A 24965-nucleotide genomic window follows, 5' to 3' on the forward strand; every position below is an offset into this window, starting at 1 on the left:
ATTCTATTGACAGTCCAAGCACTAAAGGAGTTAGCCAGGATGGTCGTTATAAGGCAAAACAAAATTTAATCTTATGGAACATGTCCAAGCCTAAATCAGAGTTAAAAGTCTAATTATAGAGACTAATTATAAGTAGTAGGTTGACCAGGGCACTAGCCACCCGTTGAGATACTACCACTAGAGTTATGGGGTCTTTTAATTGGCCAGGCAGTACTACATTGGATCCCTCTCTCTGGTTACGGTTCATTTTCCCCTTGCCTACACACACACACACACACACACACACACACACACACACACACACACACACACACACACACACACACACACACACACACACACACACACACACACACGAATAGTCTGGCCTATTCTTTACACATTCTCCTTTGTCCTCATACACCTGACAACACTGAGATTATCAAACAATTCTTCTTACTTCAGTAGCAACCTTTCTCTTTGTAAGGGTAGAAGAGACTCTTTAGCTATGGTAAGCAGCTCTTCTAGGAGAAGGAAACTCCAAAATCAAACCATTATTCTCTAATCTTGGGTAGTGCCATAGCCTCTTTACCATGGTCTTCCACTGTCCTTTGGGTTAAAGTTCTCTTGCTTGAGGGTACACTTGGGCACACTATTCTATCTTATTTCTCTTCCTCTTGTTTGTTAAAGTTTTTATAGGAGATATCTATTTTAATCTTGTTACTCTTCTTAAAATATTTTATTTTTCTTTGTTCCTTTCCTCACTGACCCATGTCCCTGTTGGAGCCCCTGGGCTTATAGCATCTCGCTTTTCCAACTAGGGTTGTAGCTTAGCAAGTAATAATAATTGAGAGGTTCTGTCAATTTAGATTTGTTTGATAAGATTATTGACAGATTAAGTTTTGTCTTCAAAGAGATGGCCTATAAAGGAAGCCAATATGTCTGTTGTGATATGGGATGGGGACCTATCCCTTAAGAAGGCCATCCATGCTTTCCATACTGATTGGTATTGTGTGGTGAAGGAAGACCTCTTACATCTCACCAGATACATCACACTGTATACTGAAAATTCTGACCCATAAGTAAGAGAAAAAAAACCCAAGCGTGTAGATTCTGGGTCTGAAAGAAGGAAGTCGATAATTTGATTCCCTGCACTTTGATAGTCGTGCTGATCGAAGAGGGTGCAAAATAGGTCTTTGATGTTAACGTAGTACTTTTTCATTTTTATTTTACTGGATTCCCTGTTTTAGCCTTTCACAGGAGAGTTCTTGGATACCACATAACACATTAACTCAAAAACTACTGTACTGTATTGAAATTTTCAAATATATCCAAACTTTCCTTAATACTTCACCTAGCCCAGCCAATCATGTTGTGTGTATTTATTGTGACATAGTTTCAAGAACAATGGTTAATAATTTTGTCATGTGTAAATCATGATATTGTGAGCCATTTTTTGTACAGCTATCCCATATGTATAAAAGAGAAAGAATTTGAGGCAGATTTCTTAAGCATAGGAACCACTGACATTGGTGAAATACAGCCACTTTCTGAGTACAGTTGCATACATACAACAGTGGGATGTGTCAATGGATTTATTACTTTAGACAACAGATTAAAATGGTGCATAATACAATATACTGTAGTATGTGTTAGATCATTAATCATAATGACCTGTCTGTCTATCTGTTTGGCTCCCTATACATCCCCTCATCCATCTATTAAGTTTTATAAAACACATTGTATTTTAATATGTTTGAAGATTAAGACTTCAAACTTAACATATAATTCATCTGTGGGTAATGGGGATTCAGAGCTGTGCTAAATCCAATGATCAAAGTCAAATAAGAAATTAACCTCGGCCACAATGTTTGCTCCACAATATGAGATAGTGAGTGAACATTTGCAATGCTTGCTAGACTAATGAAAGCAACGTGCAGTGTGATGTCAACTCCATACTTTTAAGTCAAATAGGATTCAAACTTTTGAATTAGTACAGTATGAGATAAGATGTCTTATTTGACATGCAAACTATATTGATGAAGCTGATGTGAAGAGTGAAGTAATGGTCAAAAGTTGGATGGAAATTTGCTACTCCCACAAACATTGTGGAATCTTATAACTTACGGGCCATACAAGTATGTTGCTGATGACTTGCGAAAGAGGGCGTTGAATGTGTTTTGCTTTCCAGATTTCACATACAATAGTATTGTATCTACATTTAAGTTATTTTACTGTCCCCATGTTTACTTCTATACCATAACAGAAATTTTAATTGCAGCAGAGCCCTTAGTTGCTCCTTCAAAGGAGTCTCAGTTGGTCCCAGTTATGGGTGCAGTTCTCCTTATCATAATGCTTGGTGTTGCCTTGGTAGCAATTTGTGTGTGGAAGAAATGGCAAAAAGAAAAGAGAAGGGCAACAGAACTAGAACGTGCTAAAGAAGTCATTACCCAACATTGGATAAAAAAGGTAGGAAATTGTGTTTAAATCAGTTCTAATTGTTCCATCTTATTTTGACCATTGTAAATTCTGTGCTTTCTGCAGAATTGTTTATTTTATAAGCCCTTGGGCTTATAGCATCTTGCTTTTCCAACTAGGGTTGCAGCTTGGCTAGTAATAATAATAACAATAAAATTATTTTTTTCTCAATAATTGTGAATGGTTTGAGAATTGTTTTCTTTCATATAAATGATCAACTGTAGAATAGTTGCATATTTTTGTGACCATAAAGTGCTACCCGAGTGGTAAGTACGTTAAATTTTGTTCAAATATTTATTGACCCATCTCATCTTTTTGCAATTCATGTACATATGATAAATGACATGGTGGGTATTACTATACTGTACTATGCGTTTGATTATTAATGGTACAATTTTGTGCTGCAATAGAATTCCTTGTTAAATAACACGGCATGTTTCAGTGATAAAAAATTTTTTCCAGGTGATAGTGGAACGACAAAATTCTGATGCCTCACAAGAGCCACTACTTGTGCCTACGGTAAAAATAGAGCGCTGTCAGTCAAGATCTAGACTTGGATCAGAAATGACAAGTATATCAGAGTATGAGCTGCCTCTAGATGCTGACTGGGAATTACCACGCGCTAGACTCATACTTGGCGAGTCACTTGGCGAAGGAGCCTTTGGAAAAGTTGTGAGAGCTGATGTACAAGGCTTGCACAGACCAGATATAATCAGTACTGTAGCAGTAAAAATGTTGAAAGGTAAGATTTCCACCATGTGTTTTCCTTTAGAAACAGTTTGGAAAATTTCCAAGTGTATAGTATATGTATCATATTTTCATATCTGTTTTCTGATATCATCCTCCAATGAATTTTTGTTTTTGAGGATGTAAAACTAGTTATTGTAGCTATTTTAACCCCAATGAACTTTGGCATTTTTAGTTAATCCTTGAAAATTAATCAAGGAAATTTTGTCTAGTAAAATATGTCAGTTTTAGTGGCCTGTTAAACAGGCAGATGTTACTCATTCTACTGCATCCATACTGAAATAATTAACCAAAAATTTTCAACGTATTATCCAAAATTGTATTTCATTGTCTTGTAAAATCAGCCCAGCTGTTAAAAACCCCTACACCATTTGATAGTAGTATTGATACCCCCTTAAACAAGCAGTGTTTTTCTAATTCTTTAGTAAAGCCTTCAGTTGGAAATTTTAGGCAACTTCTAAAAGATTTATTCAAAGTAATAGATTTAACACATACAATAAACTGAAATTTTATTGATTTAGAATTGCTGGGCATAAACAAATATTATAGTAACACTATATAATGTGCATCTTATTGATATTATACTGTGCCTTTTGTTTTTGCATGTCTTACTTTTTTTTAGATAATGCATAACTTTTCATTGAAACAAGGTGTGGTGAACTGTTCAGTGCTACTTTTTTTGTAGATAATGTATAACTTTTTATTGAAACGAGGTGTGGTGAACTATTCAGTGGTAATGTTTGTTTTATCTGAATTCATGTTGTCTTCCAGAGGGCCATACAGATGCTGAGCTTATGGACTTGGTGTCAGAGATGGAAATGATGAAAATGATTGGAACTCATATTAACATTATCAACTTATTGGGATGCTGTACTCAAGATGGCCCTTTGTATGTAATTGTTGAATATGCAGCCCATGGAAATTTGCGGGATTATCTTCGCAATAACAGACCATCTTCAGGTTATGAACGTGCCATTGGGCAAGAACCTGATGCTCTGACTCAGAAAGATTTAGTCAGTTTTGCTTACCAGGTTGCACGAGGCATGGAATACCTTGCATCAAAGAAGGTATGCCTGCTTTAATTCTCTTTAGAATGATCTGTGATTAATAAATATAATGGTCTCTCCTTGATTACCTATGCTAATCTCAATTAATTGGTAAAAAGCCTTTACATACTATATTAGAAGACTGAAATTAAATTTTCTTGTATTTCAAGATTTTTGAGAATTAGGCCAAGTGGCTGGGTATTTGAAAATCCTTTAATCTTATTTCAGGAAAATTACAGACCAGAAAATGTAGATAATAAAATTTTTTGGTGTCTTGCTTATAGCAATCCAAATTCAAGATAAAGGCTCGTAAGCGTAATTACATTGCAATTGCTATTACTGTAATTGGATTACAGTTTTTACTTGCACAAAACATAACTAGTAATGAACCATGCTGTTGACTGCTAATTTTGAATACATATAGGAATGACAGTTTGAATCATATTTACATAACCAGCTTTCTTTAACCACCAAAAATATTTAGTAATATATTTTATATTTTGAGAATGATTTTATGATAGTTTTTGTTTTAAGTTTTACTTTATGAATTTCCTGTTTGATTTGAAGCATAGTAATGTGGTTTTATGTTTTACAGTGCATTCATCGTGATCTTGCTGCTCGTAATGTTCTAGTCAGTGAAGACCGTATCATGAAAATTGCTGATTTTGGCTTAGCACGGGACATTCACAGTCAGGATTACTACCGAAAGACAAGTGATGGACGATTGCCTGTGAAATGGATGGCTCCAGAAGCCCTTTTCCATCGTGTGTATACTTCTCAATCTGATGTGTAAGTGTTACCAAAATGTCAGGTTTTAGCATGCAGTAAAAGCCCCCTTATCTGTAGTCATTAAAATTCCTAGCCCCTTCCCGGCAGTTACAAAATTCCATGGATAATTGATGATATAAACGCTAAGGACGTTTAATTATTCACTTGGGAACTGTAATTGTAAATTACAGTACTCTACAGCAGTGAATGTACTCTGCTGTGATAATAATATAGTGCAGTACATTAATATCTCATACAGGTAATATTTATATTCCCACCTTTCTCTTTTATGTACAGTATAAGCTAAACAGCTGAGTATGGAAATGCAAATACCATATACAGTACAGTATTGATGTACAGTAGTAGTAACATAATACTGTCCAGTTTAATAACAGTAATGAAAAAGCAAACAAATATGCTATGACTTTTTGGGCTCAGCCATGTCGTCCTGATAGAAGGTTCCTTAAGGTACTTTTTGAGGGATATTTTGCTACAGTGATACTCCCAGAGAATTAACCATAGGTCTCCAGAATTCTGACTCCTGGTGCGAGTATCCTTAATATATTTTTAAGGATATCTCATAATATCAGGGGACGTATTTTTTGATACGACACATAACAATCTTCCCCCGAATAGATTTTACTCCTTGAGGGGGAAGACTGGCGAACGAAATGGGAGCCGTTATCAAGGTACCTGATGGACCCCCTCCCTGTACTGCTATGGGGGGGGGGGAATCATTCCTTTGATCTGTAGCATTTAAGCTAAGTGCTCTCCCACATTTCTCTCAGTGTGGTTACTGTTTATCGGAATATTATCATGCAATCTCCAGCATCTTCATCCTCTGGAAAGTTGAGTATTTCATCTTTCCTGTGTATAATTTTCAGCTCCCTTCTCACAGTTGAATTAGCATAATTTAAGTGTGTTAAGTGGAGTTGAAATGATGATGATGATGATGAAGTAGAGCACAGCCAACCCTGGAGGCAGCCATTTTGAGACCGCTGTCACAAGTCATAAAGGGATTTTGAAGAAGGAAAAATCTATTTCTGGGCGAGGGACCTGTGTCGCCCAGTGAAATGCTCCTTAAAGCACCATTTCTAAGGTATAGATACTGCTAAAAATACCAGAGAAAAAGTTGCATGGAATGCCAGGAATAAACCCTGCTCGCTCACTCTAAAAGAGTGTCGGTATAGTAACTGGGGCGTGTTAGAACCACTACCAGAGGTCCCTTACCAATTAGTCCTCTCCTTCCTCAATATCCCCCAATACTACGAGGTGCCGTTCTACACCCAACTACTACACCCAACTACTGCCCTCTACTACGACTACCCCCCCACCCCCCACCCCTACCGCTACCCACGCTTCTACCCTCATACCTTATCTAGCACCAGTGAGATTCGGACGTGTTGTTTACGTAGCTATTGTGTTTCGGTGTTTTTTGGGATGTCAGGCGTTTTGGAGATCCCTGTTCCCAAGTTGAGTATTATAATCGTCTCTTTTTTTTTAATCATTCTGGGTAGCGACACGCATTAATTCTTTATTGTTCTTTTTGTTTTTAGTCTCAGCCGCTTTGCATGATGCTTCCCTTACGGGTATTTTGGCGGCCATTTTGGTGTCGCTACCTCCTGATCTCTTTGTTTTGGCCGACCTTCAATTAGTTCCTCATACTAATTGTTGTCTCATTTAAGTGTTTTAGACATCTTATACAGTAATTTGGCATGGTTATTGACAGTTATTTAGGCTTTTGGATGCTCGGTTCGTTACCTACCCGACCGGGCAGTACACAGCTTCGGTCGGTAGCCTACCTCGTGAGCTTCCTCTTCGATTTATCTATCATATGCCTTAGTTAACTTGTCATTTCGAGTATTTTACGGGTAATCGGAACACGGTTTTAATTTATTTAGGGACTACCTGTCCAGGTCGGTATTTTACCCAGTTTTGGAGGGCTAGTTTTTGCTTAGAGTAGTGTAGTTTTCCCTGTCCAGGTCGGCATCTACCCGACTGTGGAGGGTTAGGCTATATCAAGGCACGGCAAGGCTTGGACTTCCACCAAGAACGGATGTCGGAGGTGTCCATTGACACCGTACAGGACCTACTGCAAGAAGGCCCTTAATAAGAAGTGGTTCAACCACCCATGGAGGAAGAAGGATCCATTTCGATGGTGACTGACGTCCCTCAGCTCACTGTGTCGGCATATCAACCTATGCCGTCAACCTCTTCAGCCCCAACTCCCCAACTGGTTAGACAGGTCGGCAGGAGCGAAGCGCTCCTAGAGTCGATCCAGCAGATGTTGACACTGTTCCGGAAGGAACAAGAGGAGAATAAGCAAGATCTCAAAGAGATGAAAAGAGGTACAGGAAGGGAAACACCCTGGGGCTTCCAGGGGCTCTGCTAAGCCCCTTAAAATATCTGACCTCCCTCACTGCTCCGAAACCAACCCCTGGAGGTAGACGGAACACATGCCCATGTTGAATGGGAAGCTTTATATCTCCGAGAAGTTGGGGTCCAAACCCCTTGAAGAGCTTCCATTCTGGCCCAGCTTTCAGCGTACCCAGATTGCTAGGTGAGACTGCGAGATGAACCTACATCCCGCGAGGAGACTATACCGAAGGAAGTCGTTGTCCTCGAACATGACAAGGCACAAACCATCCTTACCAGGACCCAGAAAGAAGTCGGGTATACTAACTCCAGTCTCAGTATTGAGCAAGAAGTACCCAACCTTCCCCTTTCGGGGAAAGCCATAGACTGAGTCATGAGAGCAGTCAAAGAGGGCAAACCCTGCCCAATCCTGGAGAAATGCAAACCATTATCTCTAGCTATGCCCACCTCTGAGGAAAAGTGGAAAGAGGTACATCTAACCTTCTCCGTCCCGAAGTTGGATCCGGAGATAGCAAGCCAGCAGTTTAATGAGAACCTTCCAAAGTTGCTAAACCATCTTTTGAGAAAGGAACAGGAGACGAAAAATAGTCTGGTCACCTCCCTGTCTCATCAGAACTGCTTGGAAATGTGTGCAGGCCATAAATAATGCCCCACCCTTGTAATGGATTTGTATGCTTTTCTTAGGTAAAAAAAAAGGACCTGTAGAGAGCATGTGTTTGCCGCAACAACGGTGAAACACGAACCCAGAAAACTGATTTCATCATGTATCTGGGGCCGAAGACCCTTTCCCACAGGAAGTGGTCCAAGAAGTCATTGCCAAAGCCACCAAGGAGAATAGGAACCTTCTCCAAAAGTGGGGCATGTCCTCAAAGAGGAAATCTTCATTAGAACTGCACAACTAACGACTGTGACCATGACCATGGTGCCTCAAATGGTAGCCCAGCTGCAAACCACCTTCCAGATGGTCCCTCAACAGCTGGTAGCCAGTCATCTGTCTTTAATCCAGGCTACGAAAGGCACTCGACCACCTTTAGGTCCTACCAAGGTTAGGACCCAAAAAGAGGATCCTCCGGAAACCCCCCAAGGGTGGAGGAGGACGTACGGAAACATGTCCTCAGGAACCTCTAAACAATGAGAGGTTCCAGGTAGGAGGCAGACTTTTCCACTTTCGGGATCGTTGGACCTTCGATCCTTGGTCCACAGCCAAATTATGAATGGACTTTGTTGGAAATGGAACAAAAATCCACCCCACTTTTCCAAAATTCTTCCAACACTCCACCCCCTTATTGGAAGAATATACCTCAGAACTCTTTAATAAGAAGGTAATGAGAAAAGTGAAGTCCATCAAAATTCCAGGGAAGGCTGTTTTGTGTTCTCAAGAAAGACTCGGAAAAACCCAGAGTCATTCTAGACTTGTCTTTACTCAACAAGTTCCAGATGCTTACATTGCAACACATAAGGACCCTTCTACCAAAAAGGGATATACACAGTCTCAATAGACCTGGCAGATGCTTACTGGCACCTATAAGTCAGTCGGCCCCTCTCCTCCTACCTAGGATTCAGGCTACAGAAGACAAAATATGTCTTCACAGCCATGCCCTTTGGACTAAACATAGCCCCAAAGGTATTCACAAAGCTAGCGGACATGATCGTCCAGCAACTACGCTCCGAAGGAGTACAAGTAGTAGCATACCTGGACGATTGGATGGTGCGGGCAGCATCCAAGACTACTTGTCTGCAAGTGGCCGGAAAGGTGATACAGTTCCTGGAACACCTGGGCTTCAAGATCAATTGCTAGAAGTCTCGCCTTTCTCCAGCTCACAAGTTTCAATGGTTAGGCACCCATGGGAACTTGCAGTCACACCACCTCTCCATTTTATTAAAGAAGAGGAGTGAAATAGCGGCATCTTTCAAGAGACTAATCCAACACAAGAGGATTTCAAGACGCCAACAGGAAAGAATACTGGGCTCTCTGCAGTTCGCAGTAGTGACAGACCTGGTGCTAGAAGCACAGGTAAAGGATGCGTCAGGAGTCTGGAGAAGATACGCATCAAACGCTCGAAGAGATCAACAAGGTTGACACCAACCCGATTGCGCACGCTATTAAGGCCGTGGTCAACGAATAAGAGCCTAGCACAGACAATTCTCTTGCAACCACCACAAACATCAGTGGTGATAAACACGGACGCCTCCCTGGAAGAATGGGGAGGCCATTCGCATGAAATGAAAGTGCAAGAAATTGATCACTCCATTTCAAAACTTTCACATCAACATCTTGGAGGCTATGGCAATCTTCCTAACGTTGAAGAGACTATCCCCTTGCAGAGCAGTCCACATCAGACTGGTCCTCGACAACGAGGTGATAGTAATATGTCTAAACCGACAAGGCTCGAGTTCACCTCGCATCAATCACGTGATGTTAGCCATCTTCCGCCTGGCAAGGAAGAGAAGATGGCATTTATCAGCAGTTCACCTTCAAGGGTTCCGCGATGTGACGGCGGATGCTCAATCCAGGCGAAAGCCGAGAGAGACAGAATGGTCCCTAGACGCAGACTCATTCTCCTTTATTTTCGATAAAAGTCCCGGAACTGCAGATCGACCTCTTCGCAACAAGCGACAACAAGAAACTACCTCGTTATGTAGCCCCTTACGAGAACCTTAAGCAGAAGCGATAGACACCATGTCTCTCGACTGGAACGGATGGAATTGGATTTACCTGTTTCCACCAACCAATCTCCTGCTAAAAGTCCTCGACAAGCTAAAATCCTTCAGAGGAACAGCTGCTGTAGTGGTCCCCAAATGGCCCAAAAACAATTTGTTCCCTCTGGTACTAGAATTGGAACTGAAGCTGTTTCCTCTGCCGAACCCAGTTTTATCCAAACTGGTGCAGAAGTCGACTGTTTACATTTCATCCTTGAGAACCAACAACCTGCATCTCATGATTTTTCGCCCTAGCAGCGAACAAAAAGTTTGGGATCTCGAAGAATGAGTCCGACTTCATTTTAGAGTACAAGTCAAGTTCAAACAGGTGACAGTGAATTGTCTTGGAAGAAATGGATATCCCTTGTGAAAACAAGGGGACCAACAGAAATTGCAACAGATTTCTGTCTCTCTTTCTTCATTTACCTACTTGAATAAGGCCTGACTTCTACGATAACCGCGTGTAAGTGGGCCCTGACTAGACCTTTTCTATACGCCTTTGAGGTGGACCTCACAAGCGAAACCTCCTATAAGGTGCCAAAGCATGTACTAGACCCAAGCCGGCAACCCCTCCAAAGCCCATTACATGGTTGCTGGTCAAAGTCTTGCACTATGCTTCAAACCTAAACAATGAGGATTGTACTCTAAAGGAACTAACACAGAAAGTCAATTTTCTGTTCGCAATAGCCTCAGGGGAGCTAGAGTTAGTGAAATATTGGCCCTATCAGGGATGTAGGCCATATTCAGTTCCTAACCAGGAGAACTGAACCTCTTTCCTGATCCTGCCTTTCTGGTCGAGTATCTGCCCACTAAAGGAAGATGTCTCTCTATGCCCAGTAGAGTGTCTTAAGGTCTATCTTCGTAGAACTTCAGACTTCAAGGAAGGATAGCTCTTCCGAGGCGAAACCTCAGGATCAATATCTATCCCTAAAATAATTGAGAGCAATACTCACCTACTTATTTACAGAGCGGATCCTGACAGCTCACCTGCAGGTTACGATCCAAAGAAAATTGCTTCTTCACGGAACTTCCTCTAACACAGGGGCTTTGGTAGAACTGCTCATACACTGGGTGGGGATCAACCAGATCTTTACAGACACTATATGAAGCATCCCCTGATATGTGATATCCTTCAAGATATATTAAGGATACTCGCGCCAGGAGTTAGAATCCTGGAGACCTATGGTTAATTCTCTGGGAGTGTCACTGTAGCAAAATATCCCTCAGAAAGCTACCTTAAGGTACCGCCCATCAGGACAACATGGCTATCTCACCCAAAAATATATTTTTCGCTTTGCTCAAAATCCGTTTTATCAACCAACTATTCAGTGCAAAGTGTGTCAGGTCATATCACCATTTCAGTACTATATAAAGATATCATCAATGGAAATTATTAAGAGAGGCTCTAAATACATACAGTATATTTTTGTAATATTTGATAGCCTAGACTTCATGATAAAAATTATTTTAATATGTGGTCATTGATATGAGAAAAGATTACCATATTTTCTCGGTGAAGTAAATGTAGAATGTGTGGAATTTAATTGGCCTTATTTTATCATAAGCTTGAATAACTTTCTTTTAGATAAATATTTGAAATTTTAAAATAATGAAGTTGGAATTAATTTACATAAAATTTCTGATAGTCTGATATCCTTTATTAACAAAGAAATTTGCAGTTTTGTAATGGAAAACTTTTAAAGATATCAAAACATGGTAACAAATGTTCAACCCTACTTAATGTATTTTTTCTTATTTGTGATAGATTTAAAACAAAATCACTGATCAAAACTAACCCGATAAGCACTAACAAATGCACAAACAAAACTTAGTCTGACATACAAGTTTATTCTCTCTTTTTCACTAAAAAAGGAGCCGGGTGATTTTTAATGTAATTGTTCTTATTATATCGTAAGTTTAATTTGTTTGCTTTTTTAAAAATGTGTTTCTAGATTATAAGATAACATACTTATTACAGTATCTGATAACACTGATATATGCTACAGGAAAAGTGTACTAATTTTTTTTTTTATAAGAAAGCTCTTCAAATATATAAAAAGATATATACAGTACACTCACTCTACCCACAACTTTTTATTTGAGTAAAATTTCTAGAAATAATTTTCCTTGTCTTAAAACCATGAATTTCCTAGTGGGGGATGGTACAGTACTTTCCTTGGTCTGTAGAGACTGGATAGTAATCCTAGTCTCTGAAAGTCTGTTTCTTTGTTTTTGCCATGTAATATAAGTGATTTTCTAAATTGTTATATAAGTAAATCTGCAGTTGCTGAATCCATACAAGGTCAGACTACATTTATATGAATAGCATAATTTTAAACTTTTTTATTTTTTGTCACCTTGTTTCATAGTAGGGCAATGACAATTATTGGTTAAATTATGTAATAATATTTATATCTAGTGTACAGTACAGTATATATAGCCTAACAGGGGTACATACACTCAACAGAGTTCCTTACCTGTAGTCAGTTGGTTATTCATGAAGTGCACATCCTATAAATTATGGTAATGGTCTATAGATAAACCAATGTGTTTTAGAGAATCCTATAGTAATTTTTATGTTCTTGATTAGATGGGCATTTGGCATCCTTCTTTGGGAAATAATGACTCTTGGAGGAACACCTTACCCTTCTGTGCCATCAGTGGAGAAGTTATTCCAGCTTTTAAGAGAGGGACATCGAATGGAAAAACCAACCAATTGTTCTCTTGAAATGTAAGTGTACCATGAGTTTAGTATTTACAACCAAAAGTATTTGAAATTAGAATTTCTATCCATATTTTTATCTTTTAAAATATTATTGAAGGGGACCATCCGCTATGTCTTGCATTTTTTTTTTTCTAATTATTCAAAAGGCACAATTCCCCTATATGTTTTAGACATAAATACCTTCATCATATAAAAATTTCAAGTCATGTGATCCAAAACTTTTTGATTTATTAGCTATCTTGATGTCTAAAATATTTTTAGGAAAATTTTTCTCTACTAATATGACACCAATTGTTTTGAAAATCATACCATTAAAACTTCTTTATAAATCGAATAATTCTGTGTGACAGATTTTAGATTTTTTTTTTAACCGAATTTTTCTTAATTTTCTTCATCTAGACATAAAATCATCATCATCTTTGTGAGCATCTTTTCCCACTTTTATGTGGGATCGATGTTTCTGGCCAGCGTTCTCCATTTACCTCTGTCCCACACTTCATCACCGGTTAATCCTTTGATCGAAGGTCATCCTTGATACAGTCCATCCACCTTCGCTTTGGTCTCCCTCTCCTTCTCCTTTCCTGTACCTCCATTCCCATCACTCTCCTCCCAATATACTGTTCATTTCTTCTCATGACATGATCATACCACCTCAGTCTACTTTCTTGGATCTTATCTGATAGTTCTTTAACTCCTGTGGTACCCCTGATTACCTCATTCTGGATCTTATCTCTTCTTGTCACCCCACACTTCCATCTCAACATTCTCATCTCTGCCACATCCAGCTTCTTCTCTTCTGTCTTCTTTACTGCCCACATCTCCGCTTCATACATCATTACCGGTCTCACACTTGTCCTGTGTACTTTACCTTTCAACTTGACCCCTATTTTCCTGTCGCATAGTACTCCACACATTTTTTTCCAATTCTTCCATGCTGCTTGTATTCTGTGGTTTTTTTCTGCCCCCAGATCACCATCCTCTGCAACTGTTGATCCTAAATACTTGAAATTTTCAACTCTTTTCAATCTCTCGCCTTGTAAACTAACTTCCCCATTCTCCCCATTTTTCAATCTCAAATACTCTGTCTTTTTCCTGCTGATCTAAAATCCTCTATTTTTCATTTCTCTTCTCCACTCCTCCAGTTTCTCTTCTACTACCTCTCGCCTAGTGCTACACAGTATAACATCATCAGTAAAAAGCATATACCAAGGAGACTGATCTTCTCTAATACCTTGTGTTACTACATCCATGACCAGATCAAATAGGTAAGGGCTCAATGCAGACCCCTGATATAGTCCCACACTTACTGGGAAACTTTGTTAGGCCTAAACTGCTCTTCTACCCTCTCATACATATCTTGGGTGATTCTTATGTATTTCTCAGGGACTCCCTTTTCTCTCATACATCTCCACAGTTCCTGACATGGTACTCGGTCGTATGCTTTCTCCAGGTCAATAAATACCATATGTAATCCTTTCTGTTTCTCCTGATGTTTTTCTATCATCTGCCTCAAAACAAATATTGCCTCTTCCAGGCATGAATCCAAATTGTTCCTCACCAATTATTGTTTCATTTCTGAGTATCTTCTCAATGATCTCCCATATCTTCATAGTATGGCTTATCAACTTTATACCTCTGTAGTTGCCACATTCCTAGATGTCTCCCTTCCTCTTATAGATGGGGATGATTAGGCTTCCTCTCCATTCCTCTGGCATCATTTCCCGATTGAAGATCTTTAGCATCAGGTCCCACAAGATATCTATTCCTTCCTCTCCAAGACTCTTCCATACCTGGTATATTATCCGGTCCTTCAGCTTTACTATTTTTCATCTTCTTTACTGCTTGATCTACTTCTCTTCTAGTCACTCCTATGGTAACTGCCTCGTTTGGGAGTCCATCTTCAAAAACTGATCTTGGGGTTCTCATCCAATAGTCCTTCAAAATAAGTTTCCCACCTCCTTTTCATTTCATTCTCTTCTGCTAGAACTATACCATTGCTATCTTTATTTGCCTTATCTGCGTCAGGTCTTTAGATGCCTTAACAATTCGTAATATTTTCTTCTTTCCTTCTGGTGTTTCCATCTCTTTATAGGCTTCATTTAACGTCTCGGCCTTTGCCTTTGCTACTGCTCTACTTGCTTCTTTCTTTGCTTGCTTATAGTCTTCTTTATCCTGCTCTTGTCCTGATAGATCTGCCTTCTTCTTGGCTTCTTTCTTGGTTTTTACCTGTTCTTGCACCTCGTCATTTCACCACCAAGATCCTTTATCATTTGGGGGATTTCTTCCTGATGACTTTCCAATTACTTCCCCACCGATCCTTAGAATCACTTTACTATTCTCGGTCCACCATTCTTGTACTGTACATCCTCATGTATCCTTGACATACAATAATCATGAAAAAATTATAAAAAGGAAAATCAAAATTCTGTTACACAAAATTGTGGGATTTTTATTCCTCTTTTCAATTATATCTTTCTCTCTAAAATTGAACTATAAATAAGTGAGAAAAATATACGTAAGTGTGAATACGTACATTTTTCAGTTATGAGCTCCCAAAGATTTGCTATAAATTTTCGCTTTTTTCTTAAAAAATCAAGATAAAACATTATTATGATAACCTTACGTTGTACAGTACTTTATTGTTTATTCCTACATGAAGGCACCCTAAATGAGGTATTTAAACCCTTAAGTTTACCAATACACTTGGCGTAAGGGTGACACGAGTTATCAGCGGCCTCTCATTGTTGCCAGAGTTTTAGTTAGAATGTTCCAGCTTTGTACTCTTTTTAAAAAGTTTCCCTCTCTTCTTGCCTCTTTTTTGTTGCTCTCTGCTCACTTTTTGTTCTGTCTTTGACCTCAGATAACATTGGCCTTGCTATAAAGTTCACGAGGACATTGTGAAAACACAATGTACATACGAACTGCAAGTAAACAAACACATGCATTATAACTTGTATACGTCTTTGGAAACTCTGGCCGTTCTTCTCGTAGATTGTAGTTTGCGTTCGCCTACCCTTTACCAATGCCTTCCATCTCCGTCAGACGTACAAAATTTTGAAACATGAGTGGAAGACATTGCTATATATTTGGAAAAAATAAAACACGCAAAGATAATTCTGTCCAACTCGTTCATGCAGACGATGCAGTAAGGATGACGTCACCATTTAAAGACAGCTTTATCTTCATTATTTGAGCATGTACAATATGGTTCTGCATACATAGAAACAATAAATCTATTTTTTATTTCTTAAAGTTATGTTAAACACCATAGCAGACGGTCCCCTTGATATTCAAAATTCAGTACTCTTTCTATATTCATAATAATATATATTTAATTACGATTTTTTTCAGGTATATCACCAAGTGTGACATCAGTAGTTTGAATAAAGAAACTTAAAAGGCATGATTCATATATGGAAATTTTGTTTTCTTGTTATGTTTTAATTAAACTATCAATGTTTACAGATACATGATAATGCGAGAATGTTGGCGTTATCAACCAACTCAGCGACCAACATTCAAAGAACTTGTTGAAGACCTAGATCGCATTCTTACCTTATCTTCGACAGTTGTAAGTATAGTATGGTTGCAGTTCTTATTTAAATTTGGGTAAGATTCCTTAGAAAGCTATTTGGTTTTAAGTGAAGATGGACACAAATTAAGGTCACATTTCTAATTATTTAGAGTTTACTACATACTGTATTTGAAGTATTTCAATAGAATGTGCCGTTTAATCATTTGTCCCTCGTTAAAAGATAATTTTGTTCCAACACTACAACCCGAGTTCTTTATGTAGGAGATTGATCAGCGCGAGCTGGTGTTCAGGCTATAAAAACTTTGATCGAGGTGGCAGCCAACCGCCAGCAGAAGCAAGGGTAGCTACCATGCACACACTCACTAGCTTAACCACCTTTTGATTAGCATCCAGAGAGAGCAGACTTGCCTCACCGCCCCTTTGTTTTCTGTAACTGGCTGTTCAAACTGTTTTTTTTTCACAGCTCTGTCTGGGGACAACTGGCTGTGTTTGTAACACATTCTAATCTTTCTTATTGGAGACAAATGTTCATTAGTATTGCCTGTCATGCAGACAATTCTACTGCTAGAAGAGTCCCTGTGGTGGGCGTTGGGTGTGGCCATCCTTTAGTGGGAATGGTTCTGCCGAAGGTGAAAGAAGTCGGAATGGATTCTCACAGACTTTCTTCTTCTTAAGTGGTAACCCCCTTCCATTCTGTCTCTGCTCCTTCAGTCTTCTCTGGAGGATGAACAAACGAAAGTGATGTGCCTTTTCTCCTTCACGACTTTTGGGTTTAGTAGACCTAATTGCTTCCCCTGGAGAAGTGGTGGCTCCTTCCTCCAGTGAGAAGTCCTCCATTGATGCTCTTTGTGAGCTGTAGCCTTCCTTGTGACTTTTGGGTTCCCCTCGAAGGATTAGCTTCTGGAGGAATTGAAGCCCGGTGTACAGCAGGAGGCTCTTATACTCTTACTGGGATTGGCTCAAGCCCATCCCCTTCCCATGCACAGTATGTGAAAGTATATTTGCAAGAAAAGAACTTGCCACTAAAATACCTTCTCTTTTTAGATAATGCTCCTGCTCACCCTCCAGGCTTGGAGTCAAAGAGTTTATTCAAATTAAATATCTGCCGCCTAACACAATGCCTTTGCTACTGCCCATGGATCTACAGAGATCAAGAGGTCATTTCTAATTTTAAGAATCTATAATATAGCCTTGTTTCGGAGGTGTTTTGAGGTCACTAATGATACTCGGGTAACTTTGAAAGAATTTGGGAAAAATCATCTTTGTATTCTAATTTGCATTAACCTTATTGATAATGAGTGAAACCAAGTGACCTACCGCACCATGAATTCAGCCTGGAAGAAACTCTGGTCTGGTTGTGTGTCAGAGCGAGATTTTGAGGGCTTCAGTACTAATGACGAAAATGTGAATGACATGGTTCGGCAAGGACGATGTTGATGATCTATTGGAAGACCACAATACTGAGCTTACTACAGAAGAGTTGGAACACCTTCAAAATAAATGACAAAAGACTTTGGCTGAGGATATTTCTTCTGAGAGGAGGATAATCTCATGTTCAGTTATTAAAGAAATGTGCAAAGTGGGGGGGAAGCTCAAGCTAAAGGACTGTCAACTTTTTCAATCATAATGTAATGTCGTATTACTGTAAAATTCTGCAAAGTAGGCAAAAGCAACTAACTCTGAATTAGTTTAATTAAAGAAAAACCTGCCCCAAAGCGACAGAGAAGGAAGAAATCCCGAACCTAAGTGACAAATGTGACATAACAAAAGTTCTAGTGGTTCTGTAACTCTAAAAGGAGTTCATCTTTTTAATTTACACTGTGGCTAGATATTCGTAGAAATTCACATAATCATGCATCTATTGCAAGGCAAAGGAAAGTAATACAAGCTCTAGCTGAACTGAAAGATGAAGCGAGCTCTACTAATTCTACACCCAACAGCAATTATGCAGAAAGCTGTATAAACAATGCTGTTGAACTAACAAGTATATACATCAGCTACAAGTCAAGTTCTTCATAGCATTTGTAATTTTTTTTTTTTTTATGGTATAATCAAAGTTTACAATAGAGTTGGTAATCACAGATATAACTCAAGTCATTCGAACTAGGGGGAAAAAATTTCCTTTTTGTTTGAAACAAAGATGGGCTGTGACAATTTGAATAAAAGAATAGAAGAGGATGAGGAAGAGAAGTTGAAGCTTTCGGGAGTGACTATAATTTACGAAGATGGGCTAAGTCTGAAATGTGGTTTTATATGGGACATTTAAAACTTGCCAGATTCTTTTTTATCAGTATCCATTGAAAAATACCTGGAACAAGTTTTTCCTGCTGTACATGTGTTGATGACTGGGAAAACAAGACAGTTGTATTCATCAATACTAGAACATTTATTTCGGCTACAGAAGAAAGGGGAATTCGGATATTGCCTATATTCATGTTAGTACATTTTGAATTGTCTACCATTAAAGCCCTCAAAGATAAATTTCCTGATGCAAGAATATTGAGGTTGTTTTTTAACCTATGTCAAAGTATTAACCAAAATATTCAGAGGAACAGCCTCGTAGATGCATATAGAAATAATGAGAGTTTAGCTTTAAGTGTATGACAGCTGGCTGATATTGATGAGATTCAGGGTGCACTTTTAGATCTCTGGAGTTACAATCCAAATGAAGCAGAGTCGGTATAAAAATATTTTGGTGATACCTAGGTGATAGGTAGACCCCATAACTTCACCAAGACCGCAACAAAATCAAGTTCGACGTCCCCCACGATTTGATCCAAGTGTGTGGAGCATTTTTCACCTGGAAGAATACAATACCCCAAGATTAAACAAAAATACTAAGGCTTTAGACCATATTTCAATCCTAGTTATTATGTTTATATATGTAAGTCTTCTTATCAGACAAACTACAGTATAAACAATAATTGTTAAGAGCAAAATCATATTATCCCACAAATCTCTTCTGGTTTGTCACTCTTCCGATGCCACTTTTAATAACTATTTTTGTCACTTGTACTATGTCACTTCTATGTGACTATTTTGAAAAGCTCCCGATATTATTTATATATACTGTACATATAATAAAGAATAAAAGTACTTCTATAGTATACAAATTTCACTGTAATGATTCTGTTTTGGATTACTGTATTTCCTTTTAACTTTTGATAATTAACAAAAAATTTCATTTCATTAAATTATTGTTTTCCATTAATATAGATGGCTTCAATTTTGATAGAGAAAATTTTAATCTTACTTCTTCATTACAGGAATATCTGGATCTTTCTATGCCTCATTTGGACACTCCACCTTGCACCTGCGATTCGTCTCTAACGTCTGATGCAATTACACGTTAAAAGTCTGACATGGAGTTGTCAGGTAACATGCATTTAATAGCAGATTAAATCCAAAGACACTTAGAAGCACTGCAGCTTTATTGTAAAAAGCTCTTTATATTGGATTGGATACTGCAAAGAGATCAGTGGTCGAGAATGTGTAGTTCAGTGTTGCATTGCAAGAATAAAAAAAGATGAGAAAACATGCTTCAGAACAGTAGTTGCAAAATGGTGTAAATATGAAAAACATTCTCTTTTGCATCATACCAGATTTGCTGGATGTAGTAAATGAACTTGTGAATACAAGCAAAGATAACTAAATAGTGTTCAGATGAAGTGTGTAAACTATAGTGGGGTGAATACAAGAAAGAAATTTTCTTTTTCTTTAGTGAAAAAGTTATGTGGGTGTTTTTGTAAACTGCTAAAAAGCCAGTAATGAAAAGAGCTTAGAAGGTGAAGAACGAAAGTAACTTGTTCTATTCACAGCTTCAGTCAATGATTACAGATTTGAGTGCTAGTAACTGCAGTCATAGCTCTAAGAGGTAAAATTAAAAGTGCAAATGAGGAATATTTGCAGTTCTGTCTTCAGGTAGATTATTTTATTTTTTTAGAAAAAACAGACATGCTCTCAAAAATGATATATAAAATTTATTTCTTCATTTATTCTATTGGTGCTTATTAGGTTTTTAAATCCAACACAAAGGATTTATAAAAAAAAAAAAATATTTATGTACTGTATTTAATGTCCTGCATTAATTTTACAGAAGATTAGTTGTACTTTATAAAAAGTGCCATATTCTCCTTCATCTTGCATATTTGTCAAGATGACAAATTAATAAGCAACTGTGTCGTAAATAAAACGAATCTGATAAATTATTAATTAGGAGTGTGTAATTGTCTGTAATAGGAATTGTCTCAGGGGTGACTATAGAAAAAGAGATTGGACTACTACTGACTAAAGTGTCACAACAGGAGCTCCTTGTAGCAGTATGATGAAATTGAAGCGATATTCCTTCAAGAAGTTCTATGAAATACAGTAAGAAATCGTCATATTAGTTCCAAGAAGAGAGACACTCGGACCATACTGCTAGTCTACATTTTTTTTCCATTGAAAAGTAGTACAGCAAGGTCAGTGAAGGTGATAACTTCAGAATTAGTAGTTATCAAACTCGCATTTATGCAGATTTTTTTTATACAAATGTCCAACTCTGGGATTGCAAATTTTCTGCTATAAATTGTCAGCCAATTGTTAATTAAATGTTTTGCTAAATTTTAACTTTTTTCTGATTTTTACATAAGATTTTTAATATGGACAACTTGGTTAAGATGCTAGTGCAGTATTGCACTGCATGGCATTGGGTTTTCATATAGCAAGCACAGGATTTCATTCAAAATGCTCGTCTAAAGAAAATTAATTTATGAAACCTCTGTATATTGTTTATACTTTTTCAATTGGCCAAATATTTTTGAAGTACTATATCAAGACTTGCAGATCTGGCCAATCAAATGCTTACTATCTATTAGATTTCAGAACAAGTTAAATGGTTTGAGCAAGCTTTGCTAGTTCACCTTTATATCTAAATTACATTGTAATGTTAGGAGACTTTTAAAACCCATATTTTGCCATCAGAAAATTTGCAGGGATTTATAGTTTTAAGTCGGGTATTCTTTGAAAAATGGTAAAAAAGGCAGATAGGGGGAATGGTTTTTTTTTTTCAATGGATCACAATGGTGCTAATAGTGTTTAGGTTTCTCCTAATGTAGAATTGGTTTTGTACATGAAGCAGATTTTTATGAAGATTTGTTAACTAGCTACTACGGCAGCATTTTATGTCAGTTGGAAAAAAGGGTAATACAAATGAATCAAAAAAAGATAACACCTTTTTCTTTAATATTGCTCTAAATAAGTACAGTATAACTAAATATATACTGTGAAAAATGCTAAGCAGTTATTTAACATAACAATAAAATGTATAAGTACATTTTATGTATTAGATTATGAATGTTTTTTTCATTAGGTGACATATTGATGTGTTGTTAGTTGTCTTAGTACAGTTAATGTCGCTATTACAAGTATGTACTGTATTGCATTCAAAATTTAAGGGGAGCCTGTTATTAAACGCATGTAATTGCATCTATTGTATCCTCTCAAGAATTGTCACGAGTGTAAGGATTATCAGCAAAAATAGTGGACACGTCAGCTAATTTGTTTCAGACAACTGAAGGTACTTTATTTTACAGTCAGTTAGCTCAGAAAGTACTTAATTTTGTGTAAGGTTACATTACAGATGTTATCTGTAATCTATTTCTTTGTGTGAAAGAAATGTTTTCTTTCATTACATAAAATACCTATGAGTACTGGCTATTCAGGATATTGGGTCTGATTTCTATCTGCCCTGACTCCCATAGGTTCTCATGTCCTAGTCACTTATTGTTCATCTGTGCTTATGAAATAGTACAATACTAGAATACTTTTATCATCAATTTTAAGGTACCAAATTTATCACTCCTTAAGAAAAGGCTTATTTAAGCAATATCTTCTTGCACTGAGGATTTAAGATTTATCAAAATTTAAATTTCATAGTTACTTTGCTTCAGGTAATATGAAGTGCATGTAAATTATATTGGCTATATTTTACCTCCTAAAAAAAACTGAAAAAAACTAAGATGAACACTGTATCTTCAGCACTGCATATGTTTCCCATTTATTTGAATCATAGATCACTGTAAAATATGGTGTTGAAAAATGCATGGAATATTTTGTTTCACCTTTGCATTGATGGAAGAGGTATTTATAGTGTTTGCTAAATTTTCACCTGCACAGGGCTTAATGTGCCAAGTGTTGAGTTATGCCAAAGGCTTAAATATGTAACTGCATCAGTATTGAATATAATAATGAGATAGCACCTCAGATCTGACATGTATGGGAAGACGTGAGAAATTTATGTAAATGCATTGCATAAATTGTTATATTGTATTTTGTTATAGCATTAAGTATATAATTCTTGTTAAGAACTTAAAATATAAAATATTTTGGAAAATTATTGCACTGAATTATTTTAACTTTTCATTTTAAGTAGTTATTTGTAAATTTACAGTAGTTTCTCATGTCAAGACTTTTTTTTTCTTTTGGCATTCGAATATAATCATTACTGGTGAGCTCAAATGCTAAACATAGTGGTTTAAGTCATGTAAATAAGAATTGTATAGTTTCATCTAATATGAAAAAGGATGCAGGTGGGTGTGTATTTGATACTGATGCATATAGATAAATATAGTCATTAACTTTATGTACTTATAAGTTCTACACATTAGAAAAGTTGTGTTTTAAACTTTTCATTACTGAACAAAGGGAGAATTGTTAAATTTTCCTCATCAAGATTCTTGGAGAATTCTTTTTTATTTATTACAGGGATAGGCTAGATACTGTACAGCAGTCCTACAGTATTGAATGAATTGAGTTTTTTTCACTTGATAAACTGTAGGTATAGTTAAAGAGGCTTGTCCCCACTCTTGTAGATACTGTATTTCACTTTGAAATGGTGGCTTTAGTTTTATAACAAACTATTATATTTACAGATATGAAATTATCACTAAATAAATCGTTGTTGTCACAAGGAAGTTTTTATACCTGTTTAAATCTTAAAACATGACAAATTTGGAAGTAATTTGTATTTAAACTAACGATACAAACCTGAATTCTTACATAGTAGTATGACTTCAGCACAGCTGGAACACTGATGTTAAATCTTTTAACAAGGTGTCCAGTCGATAGTGGGGAAGCATGGTACGACACACCATGGCCAAGGATCTTGGCAAGGATGATCCTGCCATCCTCACCTCGAGCCTCAAACAGATATTTATTTCTTTTGTAAGGACAACGTCCTACAACGCTTGCTGCAATATTATCATCTTTGTATATATTTTTCAGTAGATATTATTTATTCAGTCCGGCGCAGAACCATCTGCCCTTCATTTCTATGTACATTTCATTATTATATGGCAAGCGTGGGCTTTCATATTTATTGTAATGTTAACTGTAGAAAACACAAATGCCCCGCATTATCCACCTGTTCACGGTCGGTCAGTCAAATTGCTACTCTGCTGTCCGCACAGGTCAATGTACTTTGCCAGTGTCGGAAATAAGGCATCACTCGTCTATGGTCTGTCATCTCGAACCCTCGCAACTGGTGACCCCGGAGTTTCCCTTAACGGACTTACAATGGTGATTTTGACAGAAATCGTTTGGGCTCGCAACTCACATACCCCAACGCCACTAACGGACGCGGCGCAAATCAGTTTGCGTTTTGGCGTTTCCAAAAGCAGTTTTGCCACGGCAATTAACGACTACTCGACTGCTTGGAATTCCTACTCCGTTAGCGAACAATACGGCTCACTACTGACTTTAGGAGAGTGGGGTCAGATCACAGATTCAGAAGTCAACAGTACCTCGCCCCTTGCAACCGAAGAGCACAGCGCGATAATACCACAAACAGCCACACAAAAGTTGATGGGACATAAATTGCAGCTGCCTCCCTTCACACCGGATGCATCGACAGTATGGTTCCAGCGAGCCGAGTCCCACTTCAGGCTGGCAAACATTACCGATGAGATAAAAGAAGCAGATACAGTATGGGGATGGTAAAGTTGACACCAGACACTTTAAAAAGGATTTCCCCCTGGCTGAAACAGAGGCCGGGACCCTTGAGGTACAACGACCTAAAAAAGAAACCGACGGAGATTTACGACCTCCCGGTACCCCTAAGGGTCCAGCGCGCCCTCGACCTGATGACAACGCCCCTCGGCAACATCTGTCCCTCGGCAGCCTGGGACGAACTGAGGGACCTCCTCCAGCTGAACGAGCTTGACAGCGATGGGTGGCCCAGGGAGATAAGCCTGTCAAAGGAGACCTTCTTCCGTCACCTTCCCCAAAGCATCCTCGCCCCGTTGGATGGCACCGAGGACCTGGATACACCGTCATTGGTTGAGAAGGCCAAGAAACTTCACCTGGCAGCACGATACGCTGCCACTGCCTCTGTCAACGCCGTCACGGAGGAGACCGAAGATTATCCTGTAGAGCCAGGCAAGGTGGAGGTCAACGCGGTCCACGGCGGGAGATTCCAGAACTCCCGCTCTCGTCCCCCGCCGCATTGACAGCAGCAGCAACGCCAGCAGTCTCTCCAGCAGGAGCAACAGCACCAACGAGAAGACCACAACCACAAGGGTCCTGACTTTCCCAGATGGTGCTATTTCCACCAAGTATGGGGGAAAGGGGCACG

The 24965-nt window shown here is 38.2% G+C and overlaps 1 protein-coding gene across 3 annotated transcripts in view; it reads left to right on the forward strand.

Annotated features, from left to right (window-relative positions):
- Window positions 1–20957, forward strand: part of LOC137654541 (fibroblast growth factor receptor 3-like) — a 28839-nt gene extending 7882 nt beyond the window's left edge. For 2 of the 3 annotated variants that reach the window (XM_068388267.1, XM_068388265.1), the window contains exons 7-13: window positions 2261–2448; window positions 2920–3199; window positions 3976–4271; window positions 4846–5039; window positions 12685–12825; window positions 16285–16390; window positions 19621–20957. In XM_068388267.1, coding sequence (XP_068244368.1) covers window positions 2261–2448; window positions 2920–3199; window positions 3976–4271; window positions 4846–5039; window positions 12685–12825; window positions 16285–16390; window positions 19621–19707 — 1292 coding nt within the window. In that variant the 3' untranslated portion in view covers window positions 19708–20957. The remainder of the gene's footprint in view (window positions 1–2260; window positions 2449–2919; window positions 3200–3975; window positions 4272–4845; window positions 5040–12684; window positions 12826–16284; window positions 16391–19620) is intronic. The other variant, XM_068388266.1, reaches the window with a different exon arrangement.
- Window positions 20958–24965: the final 4008 nt, after the last annotated feature.

Source organism: Palaemon carinicauda, chromosome 15 (assembly GCF_036898095.1).
Source record: "Palaemon carinicauda isolate YSFRI2023 chromosome 15, ASM3689809v2, whole genome shotgun sequence".
NCBI classification, from domain to species: Eukaryota; Metazoa; Arthropoda; class Malacostraca; order Decapoda; family Palaemonidae; genus Palaemon; species Palaemon carinicauda.